The sequence below is a fragment of the Equus caballus genome, chromosome 16 (assembly GCF_041296265.1).
Source record: "Equus caballus isolate H_3958 breed thoroughbred chromosome 16, TB-T2T, whole genome shotgun sequence".
NCBI lineage: Eukaryota > Metazoa > Chordata > Mammalia > Perissodactyla > Equidae > Equus > Equus caballus.
This window is the reverse complement of record NC_091699.1, coordinates 10,706,667-10,725,237: the sequence shown is the minus strand read 5'-3', so window position 1 is coordinate 10,725,237 and position 18,571 is coordinate 10,706,667. Positions and strand designations below refer to the sequence as shown.

At 51.4% G+C, this 18,571-nt stretch overlaps 1 protein-coding gene across 5 annotated transcripts in view; it reads right to left on the bottom strand.

Moving 5' to 3' along the window:
* The window catches only part of CHCHD6 (coiled-coil-helix-coiled-coil-helix domain containing 6), a 252,155-nt gene that overhangs the window by 29,525 nt on the left and 204,059 nt on the right, over positions 1-18,571 (bottom strand). For 4 of the 5 annotated variants that reach the window (XR_011427148.1, XR_002800467.2, XR_011427147.1 and 1 more), the window contains exon 6: positions 11,932-12,002. Coding sequence is in view for 2 of the 5 variants with exons in the window: in XM_005613810.4 (XP_005613867.3) it covers positions 11,932-12,002 (71 nt within the window). In the remaining 3 variants the exon portion in view is untranslated. Of the gene's footprint in view, positions 1-3,083; positions 6,426-11,931; positions 12,003-18,571 lie in introns of those variants that run through there. The other variant, XM_023619849.2, reaches the window with a different exon arrangement.

The following is an 18,571-nucleotide window of genomic DNA, read 5'->3' as shown; positions in this document are numbered from 1 at the left end:
CTTAATAGAGCTGGGAATGAAATGCCATTTCTGTCTTTGTCAAGGGGAGGGGATTAACAAATTGTCTTCTCTAAGCCTAGTTTCCTGAGTCATGGATCTCTGGGCAGTAAGAAAGCACAGGGAGGAGGCCAGCCACCCTGCGAGGCTGCCCTGACTGTGAAGACTGCGGCCACTGTCACCAGAAGCCATCTAAGTGGGGTCAGCTGGGAACACTGGCTCCAGGCACTTCAAACCCAACAGGACCTCCACTGAGCCTACCGCTCCCATGGTCCTCACACAAGCTCCCTTGCCCCTCCTCGCTCAGGTGCTGGAGCTGCTGGGAGCCCCTGTCTGCCCGCTGCACCAGGAGGCAGTGAACAAACCCTCCGGTGCTCAGGGGCCTCTCCCTGTCCAGGCCTGGGTATCCACATGGCCCCTTCTCATTGCTCAGTCAGCAACAGTGTCAGAGACAGCCCCTGACCATTCATCTGGAAGTCCCAGGCACCCTCTCTCACGTTATCCCCTTTCACCTTCCGCACAGCACTTTGTACAAGCATCTTACTTCGCTGCCGACCATTTGTCCGCCTTGCCGCCCTGAGCGCAGGAACTCTCTCTGCCAGGCTCACGGCCGTACCCCAGAACGTGCCCACGAACAGGTCCCCAGCACGGGTCTGTTGATCGGTGAGTCATCGGCTTGCAGGGCTGTGGCGAGTTCCTGAACAGGCTTCCCGACTCCCACCTCAACTCCACCACGTTCCATCTCCCAGACACTGCCAGTTATCTTTCTAAAACACCAATCTGATCATGTCAATTCCCCACTGAAAAGCTTTTTTATGGCTTGCCACTGCCTGTAGAATGAATTCTAAATTCTTTCGTACGCATGCAAGGCCCCTCACATCTGGGACCAGCCTGTCCTTCCAGCCGCATCTGAGCCTTATCCCATCCACCCTCCTCCAAGGGAGGTGCCCTACCTTCCTCTAACGCCTCACAAGGGAAGGCCCCACCCCGAGTCTCTGTGCACACTGACCCCTGACTGCAGAGCCCACCCTGACCCAGCGCAAAGGTAAATTCATCTCTGAAGCCCCAGTGTGCTCCAGCAGAAGTAACTGCTCCATTGCCTCTGCTCTGGGAATGCTTTATTCATACACTGCTGTAGCAATTATCATACATTATAGCGGGTTTCCATTCTTTAAATATACACTGAGCGCTTAAGTACGAGACCCTGGGGATACAAAGATGAATAAAACAAGGTTCCTGCCCACAAAATGTTTGTAGTCTAGCAGAATTTGATGCTTGAACACAGCGGTGCAAAATGGGGCTACAAGTGGCATGGCAGGAGGTGTGCCAGGGGCCGCCAGGCTCTGCGGGGCATCAAAGATGAGCGCTAAATCCATCTTGCAGTGGGGGCAGGGGCCCATGCTCGGGAGGAGTCCAGAGGGAGAGGATGCTGTCTGGGGAGGTGGGCAGGCTGCGACCAGGGCAGCCTGGGGCTTCTGTGCTCTCGAGCGGAGGCCAAGACCGTGCCTCGTCCGTCGTGCACACACTGTGTCCAGTACTAGCCTCAGGAGAGGTTCCAGATCACTGCCATCGAATCTTCTCTTTACAGAGAAGTAACTATAAAAACACTAAGGGGGAAGCAAGGTTATGGAGCCCCTGTGCCAGAGCAGGGCTACGGGATGAGTCACCAGAACAGGGGACAGCCTCCTGGCCCTAAAGAGGGTCAAGAGCAAACCACTAGGAAACCCTTCCTGGGAGAGACTGGCATCCGGCTGCCTGCCAGCCAGGGGAGGCGAGACAGAGGCTGACGCTGACGCACAGGAAGTGGCTCTTCTGTTGTTTGTGATCAGATGGGGAAGAGGGCTGGCCATGCCACATCCCAGTACAGAGTAACACTGTTGCTTTTCTTTAAAAAGCTCCAGAGGAAGATAAAGGCTGCACAGCTTCCTTCCCTCAATTATAACATTACAATCTCTCACTGCAAGCCAGGAAGTCCTTCTCTAGATCTAACTTAAATTTTCAAGCTTGCAGTTCTAGGCTCTAGTCCTGTTACATCAGACAATGTCTCTCTCAGAGAAATACAGCTACATCCTCTGGCCAGCCTTCCCCCTCCCAAGTAGCATCTACCTTCTCAACCCTTTTAACCCTGTGGCCTCTCTCCCTCTGGAGCCTTTGCAGTCTCTCTACGGTGGCCTGCACAGCACAGCAGGAAGCACCAGGCACAGAGAACTGGATTATTTATGGTGACACAGAGTGCAGAACAGAAAAACCCAGGCTAATTCCTAAGTTTCATTTTCTCAATAACGTTTCGACGTTGTTCCAGATGGAACCTTTGCGGCCTGCTTCAAGGTCCATCTCTCACGATCTCCCTGGTAATTCGTGAAATGGCACATCAGCCCAAACGTGGCCAGCAGCACCGGCAGGATCCCGAGTGAGTGGGCTGGGCCTGCAGGAGGCAGGGGAGAGGGGCCTTGAGGGCAAGCAGCCTGCCTTTCCCCAGACCGCCAGCCTGCCAGGAGCTGGGCTTCTGACCCAAGAACCATGGAATGTCCATTCTGGCTTCACCGAGAATCACAGCTTATCTGTGCCTCACGCATTCACACGTCACATGCGATTTCCTCCGAACACTAGGGCCACAGCTGAAGAACATTTAAAAACCACAGACCTAATCCCACAGCCTCAGTCTTTGATGGAGGGGGAAGTTGAAGAAAAGGGCACCAGGGCGAGTTAGAGGCCAAGCCTCAGCCAGAAAGCAACACACTCACACACACGTACACACACACATGCACACGTTCACATGCATGCACACAGAGACACATTCACACACGAGCACACTCACACACATGTACAGGCACTCACACATGCTCACATACACATGCCTCCCCACATACACATGTACGTGCACACACATGTGCACACTCACATGTACTCATGCACGTGCACATGTGTACACACACTCACTCACACAACCAGGAACACAGTTCCAAGGCCACCTCTTGTGTCTCTGCGTGGTCATCGTCAGCGGTCAGCTTGGGGACCTGATTCCCAACTGTGCGAGGAACCTCCCTCTCCTGTGGCCCAAATCATTATCATCTCTTCTCTTGTAATTGTCTTTATATTCTTATCAATTTTTAATTACATAAGCTATACATAATTTTTACATTTTACAAATACAAATTTGTATTTTTACAAAATTGAAAACGTATCAGATACAGCTACGGTCCCCTCTGGCCCTTTAAACCCTGCACGCCCTACGAGTGCAGAGAGATCTACACCTTTCACCCAGAGCGTGGCCCCTCAGCCTTCCTTCTCCACGGCCGCCTGAATCCCAGGTGCCTAAAGGACAAGCGGAGGCCGGCGTGTGCGTGCCGAGCGTACACACAGGGGAAACCACGACTGCTGCTCATCGACAAGGTGCCTGGCATCTTCCTGGGCGGCACGCAGAGCGCCCTTGTCTTGTTTGAGCGCCTTTGCTGGCCCAGAATCAGGGCATTCTGCTTCCCCACTGCCCAGTCACAGGCAGCGAGGCTGCTTCCAGTCCCTCCCACTTGGAAGCAGGGCCGCAACGCCCCCTTGCCCGTGGCCGCTTGTGCACACGTGTGAGGGTCTCTCCAGGCACATCCCCAAAAGGAGAGCCATGGGGTCCCGGGGTCACCCCTTCCCTTGTGTCTCCAGATTCAGACAGTCATTTAATCACTTCAGGTACCAAGGACTGTACCCTCTTCCAGCTACTGCACTCCAGTCTCTGCCTCACTAAAACGTGAGTTTCTATATAATAATACCTACTATTTATTGATTGCTTACTACGTGCTGGACAAATTATGTCATGATGCCCTCAAAACAATCTTCAGGAGCAAGGGAGCATGTCTTAGAGCAGTTACATCATTTGACATAGGATACACATCAGGCAGCACCGCTGGGGTCTACACACATAGCTGCATGACCTCAAAGCCCCATCCCACGTAAGGCCCCTACCCCACACAGAGCCCCCTGGGACTCAAGGTCCCCACCCGACATGAGCCCCTGCCCCACCAGGTCCCTGCTGCGTATTGCAGCAGCCTCTGTAGAAAAGGTGCTCAGCAGTCAAACATTTGTTTGCAAATCCCCCCCTGATGTCCACACGATGGCCTCAGCTCATCCGCCTGCCCACACACACTTGGTGAGCACCTGTCACAGCTAAGACCTGGGCTGGACAGTGGAGATGCGGGGAAAAATAAGATATTGGACTGACCTCTGGGTAGGACAAATAGTAAACAGAAAAGATACATAAGCTGGATTTTGAAAAGTGAGCATAATCTGTGAGGAAAATGAGGGAGGGAAATCTAGACAGAAAACAGGACATGCAAAGACGAACAACTCAGTAGATGCTGGTTCTGAAATCAGGAACCAAGCACAGAGTCTCCGATTTGAAAACTCTACCTTCAGAACTCATCTGATCCAGGGAGAGGTTTCACCTTGAAGGCCAGCCCCAAACAGTCGAGACCGGCTGCTGGAGTGTTGTGCTGAGTCCAGGCTTGGGGGTGGCTGGGATCTGCTGGTGATGTCTGCCAGGGCACAGGCCGGGTGCAGCGGCAAGAAACCCACCTCCTCCTCTCACTGAGGCTGCCCATAGGTGCCCAGGCTCACTCACCACAGAACCAGCCCAGGGCTGTGGCCTTAGGGAGCGCTGTCACCATATGTTCTGTCTTCGTATTCCCACCCACTACACAGTCTCCCCCTGTGTTGATCCTCTTTCCGTGCACCTTTGCTTCTCCTGCTAGCAGCGTTGGTGTGGGAGGAAATGCCTCCAGAGGGCCCTGCCATTCAGAGCAAACCACACACACACAGAGGAGTGGGCTGAAATGTAAGGAGACGTACAGCACTGGGAAGCCCAGGTAGTCAGCTAAGCAGCAAGCGCTAGTTCCCTGTGCTGGCAGTTTCTGAGAGGGCGAGTATCTGGCACAGCAGAAAAGAGCAAGTTTAGATTCATACGGACCTGGGTTCAAATGCCCCTCTGCCACCACCTGGCTGTGTGTCCTTGAGCACTTCTGTAAATCATTGCATTTAGTCTTCATAAGAACTTGACAGAAATGGACACCATCATTGTCCCTTGTCCCCGTTTCATAGACTAGGAAATTAAGTTTGAGAAGTTAACTGACTTAGCTTCCACATCTGTAAAATGGGACAACAATGGCATCTGCCACATGAGGTCCTTATGGAAGAGGAGATCTCGAGGACTGTGTGAGTGCCCAGCATAGCAGCTGTGCGTGGTGATGGCCAGGGCTGGTTTTTCAGAGAAACATATTAATTGGATTTTGATTTGTTAAATGAATTATTAAACGGATTTTGATTTGTTAACCTCTCAGAGAGCCATGAATACCACTTTAAAGCACGTATTTTGGTAAATTTCTGATTAGAAAAATGCTCCTTTAAAAAGGTTAGGTAAATTAGGGAAGTGAGAGATAAATTTGAATGTTATCCGGATTAAAGAATGTTTAGAATGTCATCTTATTTGGGGTTCAAATAAATGACCATTGTTTTAATAGATAATCAATGTGTCATTAACTTACTAGATAGATGCAAACTGGGGAAGCTCAAATGTCTGAAAATAATTTATGCTCTCAGGCGGGCCCAAACCCTCACCCCTCGTCTGTCTGATAAGTCCTCGCTCCAGGGAGGTGAAGGCGCGCCACAGCCACTCAGCCCCAGGCAGTCCCACGCGGCCATGTCTACTTCATCAGACCTCTTTGGATGGAAGTCCTGGGAGCACAATGACTCAGTTTCAGGAAACAGTTAAGAACCTTCTTCCTCCAACTCAATTGTTCTAACCTCTTTGAGGGCTGGCTCTCTGCGGGGCCAGGGAGGAGTGTACAAGTTTCCTGACAGGGAGAAGCCGAGACAGGCTCTGAAGGATCCCATGGGAGGAGGACTGAAGGTTGTCATAAAAAATAGATGAGACACAATAAATGCAGGATGCTCCCTGGGGCCTTAATCTTTTCCTTCAGAAAATCTGAGCAATTCTGCCTGCTGTGCTGCTGTGAGGTAGAGGGGTGTGTATGCGTGTGTGCGTGTGTATGCATGCACACATGCTTGGGATACTCATTTCTACCCCAACAGTAGGATTCTTCCGAAATGAGAGTGCCCAGTTGTGAATTCTGGCCTCACCAACAGCACCCCTCTTCAGTCACGAGTTCCCCACCGACACTCAGGCAGGCATCTTCTGTGGCCCTGCATTTATGCTGGGCTCGGCAGGCCTCAGAAAAGCTTAGCGGGCCCAAGAAAAGCCAGGAAAGTCATTGATGCCGTCGGGGTCTCATGCTGCTCGTGTGACCAGTGTTTGACTGACTCCGCTTTAGTGCTTCTGTTTCTTCTCCCTGGTGTGGTCGTTCACTGCTCGGCAAACTCTAATCATGCTTCAAAAAGTAAGGCAAGACTTTTGCTCCCAGCTACAGTGCAGCAACTAAGTTCTCCTTTGAGAAAAAGATTTTAAAAGTTTGAAATAAAAAATCTGTTTGAAGGCATCTAAGGACCAAGACAAAGTAGGACTTGAGGGCCAAAATTATGAAGAGAAGGAATTGTAGAGAGGTGAGTGTTCATTCCCAGAGCCACTTGTCCTCTCAGAGTTTTTGCCAGTTCTTGGTGTAGGAAGGGAGGCTGAGAGCCAGGCACACAGCTTCAGCTGGAAGGCGGAGAGGCCAGCAGAGCTGCTGGCACTCGCGCAGGACTGTAAGGGACAACACTCTTTGCAGTCTGAGGCTGCCGAGGCCACGAGGACTTGGGGGATCAGGCTTCTGGAGAGAAGGGAACTAGAAAGTAGTGAGCCAACACTCAGAATTCTTCCTTTTTCAAAGCATTTGTCAGATTCTTGAGCTACTCAAGGTAGGTGGCTAGGGAGCTAAGTAAAAAGCCACTGAAAGGCAGAGTAGAATTTTCACAAGTCTCACAAACCTAAGGAAGCAAAAAAGGGGTTGAGAGCTCACCAAGAAAGAAGAGCCCTGGAAGCCCTACCCCAGAAACGGGGGAGTCAGGAGCAGCCCAAGCGTGATTAAAACTGCAGGCAAGTGCCCAGCCGCTCTGCCTACCATGGCTTTAAGGTGATCTGCCGCCACTCAGGTGGCCATCAGGAGCAGGGCAGGTACCTCTGGGGGTCAACATACTCCAGAGCCTCTGTACAGCATCTGGTACTCAACCAAGAGTGACAGGCATACAAAGACACAGGACCAAGAGAAACAAACAGGGCAATAGAAAAAGACCCTCAGATGACTTCAACTAACCATATTAACATGTTCAAGAAAACAGATGGCAAAACGCAGAATATTACCAGAGACTAGGGGAAAATAGGGGCAAGTGGAACTTCTAGAATTTTTTAAAAAACGCAATAATCTAAATTCAGAATTCAGTAAATAGGTTTAAGGCAGACCTGACACATTAAAAAGAGCGTTAGTGAAGTGAAAGGTCATAGAAAAAACTCACGCTACGGCATGAAGATGAAAAAAAGTGATGACAACAGAAAAAAAAGCATAGAGGCATGAGAGACACAGTAATCCACAAAACTGAAATTCCAGGGAGGAGAAAAGATAAAATAGAGCAGAGTTTTTATTTGAAGAAATAATAGCTGAGAAATTTCTATAACAAAGAAAAGGATATCAAACCCCAAGACATGAATCCTAAGAAGGAAAAAAAGAAAGAAAATTTATATGTAGGCACACCATAGTCAAACTGCCAAAAAAACCAAAGACAGAGAAAATCTGAAAATCAGATAGAGAAAAAAAGAAATTACTACAAAAGAGTAATAATAATACCAACAGCTGACTTCTCCAAGGAAAAACAGACATCAAATGAGAACGTAAAGACACCTGCAAAGAGCTGAGAGAAAGGATTGCTATATTCTACAAAATTGAAGGTGAAATAAAGATATTTTCAGAGAAATAAAAATAGAGAGAGTCTGTAATGAGCAAAGCTACACTAAAAGGACTACTAAAGAAGTCCTTTAGTCAGAAAGCAAGTGAACTCAGAAAGAAACCATAAATCCGTAAATCAGTAACAATACAGGAAATCTGAACATGATTGACCAACTTAACCTAACTGAGAAATACAGAATACAACAGCATTCACAGAATGCACATTATTTTCAAGTGCACATGCAAGGTTTATCAAAACAAATCATATACTGAGCCATAAAGCAAGTTTTAACAAATTTTAGAGGGGCCAGCCCAGTGGTGTAGTGGTTAAATTCGCATGCTCCGCTTTGGTAGCTCAGGATTCGCCAGTTCGGATCCTGGACGTGACCTACGCACCGCTTATCAAGCCATGCTGTGGCAGGTGTCCCACATATAAAGTAGAGGAAGATGGGCATGGATGTTAGCTCAGGGCCAATTCTCCTTAGTTCAAAAAAAAAAGAGGCGGATTGGCGGCAGATGTTAGCTCAGGGCTAATCTTCCTCAAAAAGAAAAAAAATTTTAGAGGATTTAGAGTATGTTCTCTAATCACAGAATTCAACTAGAAATTATTAAAAAGGTAACGAAAATTGACAAACGTTTGGAAATTAAGCAACACATTTTTGAAATAACCTATGAGTCAAAGAAGAAAGAATTAAAACTAGAAAAATTTTGAAATGAATTACAATGAAAATATATCAAAACTGGTAGGGTGTAGCTAAAGCTGTGTTTATAGAAAAGTCAATACCTTAAATGCATACACTGGGAAAGGAAGCACGCTGAAACGGTACGTCACTGCTCTGGGGATGTAAGTAAACTCTCAGGGTTTTACTCGGCTTTTGCTTGTTTCACATGGTTCACATGAACCACCATCACACAGTCCTGCACAGTCTGGCTTCTGCTGGCTTCTTGCAGCTTCATCCCTGTCTCTCCCTTCTCATTCCTTCCTCTCCAGCCACACAGGCCTTTCAATTCCTTGAATATGCTAAATTACTTCCTGCCTGGGGCCTTTGCACAAGCTGATTCTTCTGTTTAAAATAGTCTTTCTCCTCCCTGCTTCAGGTCAACCCCTGGTCCTGCAGGAGTCAGTTTAAATGTCATTTCCTTAGAGAAAGAAGCCTTCCCCAGCATCCAAGTCCAGGTTAGGGTCCTCATATAAGCACTTTTTAATTCAAACTCTTTCTTTCACGTCTCATTACTGTGGTCAATTACTGTTCGGGCAATTGCTTTTGGTGCAATTAATTTTAAAATATTGCTTTGTCATTCCTCAAATGCTGTAAGCTCCTTGCTGGCAGGAACTGAAGCTATGTTGTTTATCATCATATGGCCAGTGCCTCGCACGGTGCCTGGCACTGCACACGAGTGCTGAAGGGACGAATGAGCGCACTGGCATCTAGTGAGCCATCTAAGTTACCGTGCAGTGACTCAAAGTTGTGAAAAGAGGCTCACTCTCCTGGAGGAAAACTCTCCAATATTACTGCAGTCAGCAGTTGGCATTGATTTCTGCGGCATTTACAATGAAATTTACAATCGCTTGCTACTCCAAGAATTCTCCCAACCAAGGATTCCGCCCCCTACTCCCAGTGTTTAAGTAAAATAAGTTCTAACTCTACACTGCTTCCTGTTTACTGTGTTTGGGAAAAGGCAAAATTTTTTTAGTAAACTCTACTCATTTATTAAATGTGTTCCACGCTACTTCAAGCTAAGTGCTGCAAAAGTGATTCAGGCGGCTGCCATCATTAACAGCAGCCGAGCCAGACCAGCAACAACTGCTCACACCCACGTCTGCTTTCTAGGCGGCATCTCACTCAAGGCAGTAATGGGGGTGCCATCTCTGTTTGCAGATGAGGAACTCAGAGAGATGAAGTGACCTGCCCAAGGGGACAGAGCCAGGAAGAGGGGGCTGAGCGTGACCGCAGGTCTGCCTGACTGGAAGCCCAGGTAGGCTCTTAGCTCTACCCTGCTGCCCGGCTTCTGTTCAGAGGGGGCCTTCGAGGGACAGCGAGAACACAAAGACAGATACTGAAGAGCAGTGGCTCTGAAGCAGTGTAACCTAAGCCTGCCCCCAGCCCAGCAGGTGGCCAGGGGTGACTGCGCACACAGCTATCCCACCTCTCTAGCCTCCGCTCTCCATGTGCGGATTGGAACCAAGGATGGTAACGAGAGGACACAGTTGAGGTGCCTTGCGGAGAGCCTACCATTTAGTAACGTGCTTAGTAAACAGCAGTAATCAAGGGATGTTGCAAACAAATGAAAAAGCCTTCACTTCACTCAGATTAAAAATATACTCATATGCCATCTCCCTTTGCCTTCAGAGGATGAAAGGATGAGAAAGCATATGACAGGAAAGTCAAATTCACTAAGCCAGCGATCAGGAGCCCAGGGTCCCCATTCTCAGGACAGTGGGCCACATGGCAGGTGACAAAACACCATGGTCACCGAAAGTAAAGTAGTCTGGCTTCTCCCCAGAGCTTCTCTCCCTTGGCAGGTTGTTCCATGATCCAGGTAAAGAGGGAGAGGGCTGTGCACCCGGCCTCACTGCTCCACAGACAGCTCTGGGGTGGGGGTGGGGGGGCAGAGCAAGGGGCTGCCCTGCAGTTTGGCCATTTCCAGGGATCACACTACTAGAATGGCTGTCACCTTGGCCCCTGGGGTATGACTGCTTCCCAACCTCTCCCTCTCTCTGACTTGATTCTGACTGTTTCTCCGCCCTCATGAGCCAGACGGGCCCTTGTCTGTGAGGGCAGGGGCGTCTGCGTGTGGGGTTGCACACACATCCTGCAAGGGCAGCTGGAATGTCCATTCCTGGAGTCCACACAGCCCACAGCGCCCACACACCCAGGCCCTGTGGGATGCCAACGGGCACAGGCAAGACCTTTCCTCGTCTCCATCCACCTGCTGGAAAGCTCTTTCTCCGAGTGTCCTGTTACTGCTTCAGGACTTGGAATCTCAAGACAACCATCTTCTCCTCCCTGACCCTGCTCTTCAGTGGGTCCTCCCACAGCCCAGCAGCATCTCCCCTGCGGCAGGTGTCTGCGCTGTGCCTGGGTCTGTACTAATGCCCATCAGCCCCATGCCCTTCCTGCTCCTCACACGGTTTCTGTCGGCATCGTGTTTACAAGTAGTTTATCACCTCCTCGTCACCCATACCTCCGCTGACATTTCCTTCTCATGGCACCAGATCTAAGCCCCCACCATTCTGCACTGTGACTGGTTTGCCTGGGGAGTCACCTTGAGTCACCCCTGGGAGGGTGAGACCCTTGAGGGAGAGGAAGGGAGTCGGTCGGAGCCTCCTGGCTAATCTAGGAAGGCCTTCTGGATCCAGAGAGGCCACCTTCACACAAGGACCCAGAGCACAAGGCCTAGCCCCCTTTCCCCACAGGAACCCCTCAGACCTTCCTGAGACCTGCGCCCTGAACCGAGCAGAGCCGCTCTGCATGAACACACGGCACAACCTCCCGTGCCCTGATGTTCATGCACCTCCTTGTTTCTTGATGTCAGAGGCCTCCCCTGACAGCACAGGAGCACGACAGACAGAATGCTGGCACTTAACACTGTGCGACCTGAGTAAGCCTCAGTGTCCCAGAAACCTAGTCCTTCTGGGAGTAACAAAGGGGCCAGCCTGAGGGTCAGCATGTAAGAGGCACACGGCTCAGGGCCAGGCAGATGGAGGTGCCCCAGGGAACAGGTGGCTCCAAAAACCATCTCTGCAAATGGGGGGCCAGCAGGAGCCCTTCCTTGACTCCCCTGGAGGCCTGATGTCCAGCCCCTGGCCCAGCTCAGGACACCAGGCCTGAAACAGCTCTGCCAGTCTGCTGCAGCCCACTCCCACTGCCCGGAGCTGGGAGGGACTGAGTGCTCGTTCGGCCAGTGACAGGTGACCACTGGCCGCCTCAGAGCCAGCTGAAAGAACGAGCAAGACTGTCATCTGTGTTACTGGAGAAATCTGAAATGAGGCATTGATGGCAGGTTTCAAGCCACATGTGGGAATTTTTACTAATACAGACTAAGTTTAGGATTAATAATAAACAATTCTTACCTTATCATGCCCTCCATTTTCGAAGCTGCCTCGTGGAATTGCTGTGAAGACAGTTTATATATCTCAGCATTCTACAAACAGAAAAATGGAACTGGTTACCGAAGAGTGAAATCTCCCCCCGCCCCTCCTGGGTGCGACCATGTCAGAAGGTGACAGATGCTGACTTCCCGACCAGTCAAAGCAGACTGCTGCTTGATCCACAACGTGCGTCTAGCTCCCATCGTGGACTGAGCCTGAGAGGAGCAAAGGCTAGAGCGACATATGGATCCTCCGGTTCAGGGGTTGGCAACCCACCACCATGAGCAAAATGCAGCCTGCCGCCGATTTTGCAAATAAAGTTTTATTTGAACATAGCCACACTCCTGATTCCTCGACACATTGTCTGTGGCTGCTTTGTGCTACAACAGCAGGGGTGAGCAGTTTCAAAAGAGACTGTATGGCCCGCAGAGACTAAAATATTTATTATCCTTAAAGAAAAAGTTCGCTGAGCCTTGATTTGGTCCAACCTCTATTTTATAGGTGGATTCTGCTGCCCAGAGAGGTGAAGTGACTTGCCCAAAGTCAGACAGCAAGTGGCAGTGCCAGGACTACAGCCCAGGTGTCTGATTCTGTCAGGTGCATGCTCTGCTGCCTGCCACGACCACTGCACCCATGGGAGGGCGACCATCTGTCCAGAGAGTGCAGGGTGTTCCAAAAGCATGTACTTCCATCCTTCCCAAGGTCACCCAGCACTCGTGCACATACAGAGCCAGGCTGGTGTAGAGAACAGTCTGGGCTTGCCATAAGACAGAGCTGGGCTGAAGCCCTGGGGCCACCGCAGTGTGACTGTGGCTAAGTTACCCCAGAGGTGAGTCACACCAGGCCACAGAGCCCCGGAACAGAGACCCTCCACCTGTTTCCAGAGGACACCAATAGAGACACACCTGTAACCCCACCTGCCACCATGCTCCGCGCAGAGCGCATGAGGCTCACAAGTGGATGGACTGACATCCTGTAGGAAGCGGTCTCAAGAATGAAAAACCCAGAGGACAACTGGAAACAGGGCCAGCAGTGAGACCTCCCTAGTGAGGGTGACAAGGCAGCCACAGATGACATGCAGAGCCTACCTACCCCATGCAGGCCTGGGCCAAACCCTTCACAGAGTCTTGTGTATGCCCCAGATGGGCAAACAGAAGCTTCTGGCTTCAGGTCTTTCCACAGGCTCGAGTCAGTCAGGGTCTGCAAGAAGCTCCCAAGGCAAGAGAAGGCTCCCCAAAGTCAAGGAGCCATGCCCCCTCAGCACCCCCGTCAGACTCTGAGCCCGGCTCTTCCCGCTGCACCATGCACATAGATAGCCTGACCCGAAAGGAAGGAAGCACTCTTCAGAGGGAAAAGGTGCTGGGTCCCAGATCAGAGCCATGCAGGGAAGGACCTTACCCCCAGGCTTTCCACCCTCCACCTGCGGGGATGGCGACCAAGGCAGGGCGGGGTGCACCTTCCCTAAGGACCCACAGGGGTCTGGGCGGGGACCAGGCCCTCACCCCCACCCAGGTACCAGGGCCTCCCTCTGGGAAAAGCCAACTGGGAGGGACAGTGGAAGGGTCTGCACGAGGGGGCGGAGCAGGAACCGCAGGTGCAGGAATTCTGCTCTGGGCCTTGCCATGATGGCCCAGTGTCAGGCCTTCCATCCCTCAGCTGCTGAGGGAGCCTGGCCAGGTCACCCTACCTCTCCCTAGCTCGGCGCCTCACCCTGAACCGAAGCCTCCCTCCGATGGCCATCAGGCATAGCAGCTGGGAAATGTGAACATGCCCAGCACACGGCAGGCACGGAATAAATTGGGTTCTCCCCCACCACCGCCTGGACTGCCCTGGTTCCCACACTATGTGCTGACTCCAAGCTGCCCAGCGTGTTTTCTCTCTGGAGTCCTGATGTCCCAGCCAAGAGATATGATTTTGCCTCAACCAGTCCAACATTCAACCAACACTGAATGTCCTGAGCGAGGGAGTAGGGACAGAGATCCATCAAGTCAGGGCCTCCTCTCCCCTCCGTGCAGACATCCTTGATGGGGATCCTTTAGACTCAGTCTGAACGTTCCACTCATGGGCCCTCACAGAAGGCCACATGGTCCAGAGACCCACGTTCTAACTTGCGCTTCGGCACACGCTCCCTGTGTTCTTTGAGTAAGTCACTTACTTCCTTGAGCCTTGCTTCCTGGCTGTAAGACAGGGAACCCCCTAGCCCGCAGGGTGGCTGAGAGATCATGCTGGGCTCACAGCGCACCCTGTTGACCTGACTGTACCCACGGCCATAGCACCACGGCGCTTGCTGAAGCTAGCCTGTGCCTTCCCTAAGCTCTCCCACCCCTCCCGGTGTGTTTCCTTTCCCACAAGACAGCCTCGTGGCTCAGGCCTTCTCCTCTCTGAAGACTTCTTCAGGTCACTGTCTTCCAGGCCCCATCACCTGTCAATGTCCCTTTCCAGGGGAGTGTCCCTGGTGCAGATGGGCCCAGCATTCAGTGGACTGACAGGACACTTAGCACCTTTGCTCTGACCCTGCGTCTCCATGCACAGCCTGGCCAGGGCGAACTGGGTAAGCAGTTGAGTTCACTACACGCTCAGACTGAACATGTGGTCAGCGAGATATGTCACAGGATGTGCCCATAGGCCAAGAAGTGGTTGTGATTACCCCACTGCAGCTTCCTCTACGGTCTCTCAGAATGACTCAGAGGAATTCCCCTTCCTGCCTCAACCCACGCGCCCCACCACCTAATCTGCCTGAGCGGACCCAGGGCAGCGGCGCTGTGGAGCCCCACTGCTGCGCCCCGGCACATGGCCTCGGGCTGCGCCTTGAGAATGCTGAGCCCGCTCCCTGCGCCACCACCCTCATGTGCACCACGCCTTCCTGAGGCTGCCAGAGTGCATCAGTCGCCTCTGCCAGGAAGAGCACAGCACTGCACAGATGCCCGGATCTTTCCACCACAGAGGGGGCCCCTGAAGGACCGAGGGCCCCCAAGGCTCACACCGAGACCCACTGAGTGCCAGCAGATTTCCAGACAAGCGCGCCTGCTCCTTGGCCTCACGGGGCTCCCAGACAACACAATGTCACAATTACAATGGGGCACCAGAAAGGAGAGCCCGGCAGAATGTCAGCCTGGCTTCCTGGAAGCTGGCATCTGAACAGAGGCCTAAAGTTTCTCTTTTACATTAAACAATGTTTTTGAAAAAATATTACTTACATGTGGTTTAAAAAGGCAAAAGCACAACGACAGGAGGTAGCAATACAGTGACCACTCGGTCTCTTGGCCAGCCTGCCCCAGGGCTCTTTCCCTGCTGTGCTGCGCACGCCGCTTGCCGATGCCCACCGCACCATGCCAGACGCAACAAGCCACTCTTTGTCTCCTCACTGCCTTCTCAGAGGCCTGATCCATCCCGCCCACTGAATGGCGCTCCAGTGAAGGGATGGCTGTCCCATAGCTCACAAGAGCTGTTCCCTACCTGTGGACATGAGGCCGTTTGCCATCTTCTGCTATCATAAACAACACTGAAAGTCACATCACGGCATCTATACCTTTTTTACACAAACGAGCATATCTGAAGGGTACATTCTAGAAGTCAAATTCTTGGGTCAAAGGGTGCATCAATTTTTAAAGAACTGAGTCATACAGGATGAGCAGAAATGAGCCAATAATGAGACGGGGTCTTGTAAAGGGAGGCCGCAGCACGAAGGAGAGTGAGGGGTATCACCCGGTAAACGCTGTCGCACCAGGAGCAAGGGTGAGGGAAGGGGCCGGAGAGAAGCGCCGCCCGGGAGTCGGGCACCGCAGTCTCCACTGCAAGCTGGGAGCCTGGACCAGCCCACAGGCAACGACGGGTGAACCAAGGTTTGCTTTGCCAGTGAGTGAGTGGCAGGGCAGACCTGTACTTCAGAAGGCACATTTGACAGCTGCGTGGATGACAGAGGCCATACCAGGAGAGCCCTGGAACGCCCACAGCATAATCCCACATGCCGCGAGGGCAAGGCGGGTCTGAAAGGTGCCCCGCCACCCTTATAAGTCACTGGGAAATCGCTCTGAAATGCCTTGTACTGAATCCCCACACACTGACTAGCACCCAGTGATGAGGAACTATTATTTCTGGGTGATTTTTCTTTCCCATTAGACTCTCCAGATTCTGATTTTGGAGTCTTTTCCTCTACCCTACAAATGGCCGCCCCTCCCCCCTCCTCCAGCTGCTCCATATGCACATCTGAAACCAGAAGACCTGATCTCCATTAATTAAATCTGCCATTAAAAATTAAATAACGCGAGTAAGAAGGTGTGAGTGTTATCTCTATGGGTTTCAAAAGTCACAGTATTTCTTCAATTACTTCCCAAGCAGTTTTCATATTTCATACTGTCTGATTTCTCCAAGGGCCTGGATTTGCAAGATCAAAAGAGAGTGTGAGATGAGGAGAAGCATGGTGAGAAGCAGAAGGGGAAGACAAGGAAACGTGTCCCAGGCCAACAAATGGTCCTATGCCCCCATTTCTGGGCCACAATTAGGGGAGCACAGCTGGGACAGGACGCAGTGGGGGCGGAAGGCCTGCATCTAGCCCACTAACCCCGCAGGTAGAGCAGGTGTGGGTGATGGTGGGCGAACGTGGATGAGAAGACGGCAGCACTCATTCTAATGGCCTGGAGGGGAGCAGCTTTTGGGCTCGGAGCCCTGGGAGACACGCACCCAAGGAATGCACATTCATTAGCTGTCACTACGTGAGTTGGCCTGTACCAGGTGTCAGCGGAGAGAGTCCACAAGGCAACTATGTCTGGCAGGAAAGGCAGAATCAAGGTCTAAGGAGCATTCCAGGGACCAGTGAGGGGCAGCCCAGCGCAGCAAAGCAGGTATGGCTGACCCTGGGTCAGGACCCTCCTCCTACAGTGTGCAAACCAGAGGCCAGCATCCAGACCTCTGTGTCTGCTTTCTCAGCTTCTCATCTGTACAATGAGAACAGTAACAGAGCCTCCTTCATACCACTTTGTGGGAATTTAGTATAGACGCAAATGAGATAATGCATATGAAATGCTTAGAACAGTGCCTGGCACAGAATAAACACTTGGTAAATGTTTTAAGAACCTAACAGCCAAATGCATATTAACCAACGAATATATTTAGAAGAGAGATCTGGGCATACTGAAAGAGTGAGGGAGTTTCCTTGAGGATGTCAATCCACATAGGGAGGGACTGTCACCTGTTCTGCTCACTGAGCTATCCCCAGAGCCTGGCACATAGCAGGCCCTCAAGTAAATGGAAGTAGGGGTCAGATCGGCTAGAAAAGTTCTGAGAAGACAATTGGGACATGGACATTTGTTTAGTCAATCGAGAGGGTTTGCTGAGCAGCTGCTCTGTGCCAGGCGCTCTTTGGGCGCTGCTGAGGACAGAGGGAGGTGCAGATGTAGCTCCGAGCTGGGCGGGCTCACAGATGGGCCGGCTCCCAGGTAGGGGAGCGCAGGGTGTAACCAGGACTCAGGGGAGGCTGAAGGGGCCGCAGGGATTAAGTGGGAATCAGGAACTTGGACCTTTTCCCCCAAAGTGACAGCATTTTACCAAATGCTTTGGGAGAATGCAAAAATGACAGTACTAGTTTCGCTCAATGGCTACGAGCACTGTACAAATGGGGACACATCACTCGCAAGGTTCAACAGTCCCACTCAGGCGGGCGTTGTGGCAGGGACTTCCCGACAGGCTGGGCTCTTCACTCCCAGAGCAATGCTTCAAGGTAGGAATGTCTGCCCAGCTGCCAGATGAAGGAAGACAGAAGGCTCAGTGAGGTAAAGGATCCCACCTGGGGGCCAGAAGCTCAAGAGAAAGAGCAGCACCCGAGAACAGGTCCAGCAGGCTCCTACACGGGGCCTCGGCCTTCCCTCTGTGCCCAGCCATCCCCCAGGAAGAACAGTAACCAACCAAAGGCCACGCAGACAGGACACAGGGTTGACATGCCATTCCAGCAGAAAAATGGAAGCCTGGGATCCTGGCTGCCTGGGGCAGAGGACTCCCAGCAACTTAGTGCTGCTGTGGGAGGGCCACCAGGGGAGGGCTCAAGGAAGCCTCAGAAGCTGGAGAAGAACAGTGAAAAGAGGAGAGCCCTGTGCCAAGGCGCTGTCAATACAGCCCAGGGCTGGTCCTCCGGGGGACATGGACGCACTGACCTAACTACCAAAAGCTTCTCAAATCTCACAGGTATGCTACATTTTAAGGAGAGCAAAAAAATTTTGTATTCAGGATTTGGAGAATGTCTGACTTGAAAATAATAAAAATGCAAAGAAGAAATGAACCTAAGTCTTTTGTAAAAAGTCCAAATAGTCAATATAAAAGTTTTAAGATCCAACGTGTACTCAACTACACAGTTGGTGAACCAATGGAAACCCAGTTTTGTTGAGTGGCTAAACAGCTGGTTCTCAGCTGCTTATGCAGCTGGTCAACAATGACTTTGTCCCCTTTCCCTCCTCCCGGGTACCAGCCCTCTTCCCCAAAACTCAGCTGACACCAAACCTAAGAGCCAAGCCACCCCTTTCTCCTTCTCCGCTCCCTCACTCTTCCGCATGGCACTGTTATTTCAGCAGCTGCTACCGCTAAAAAGGACAGAAAATTGAAGCTGGCTAGTTCTGCCCTACTCTGCCATCAG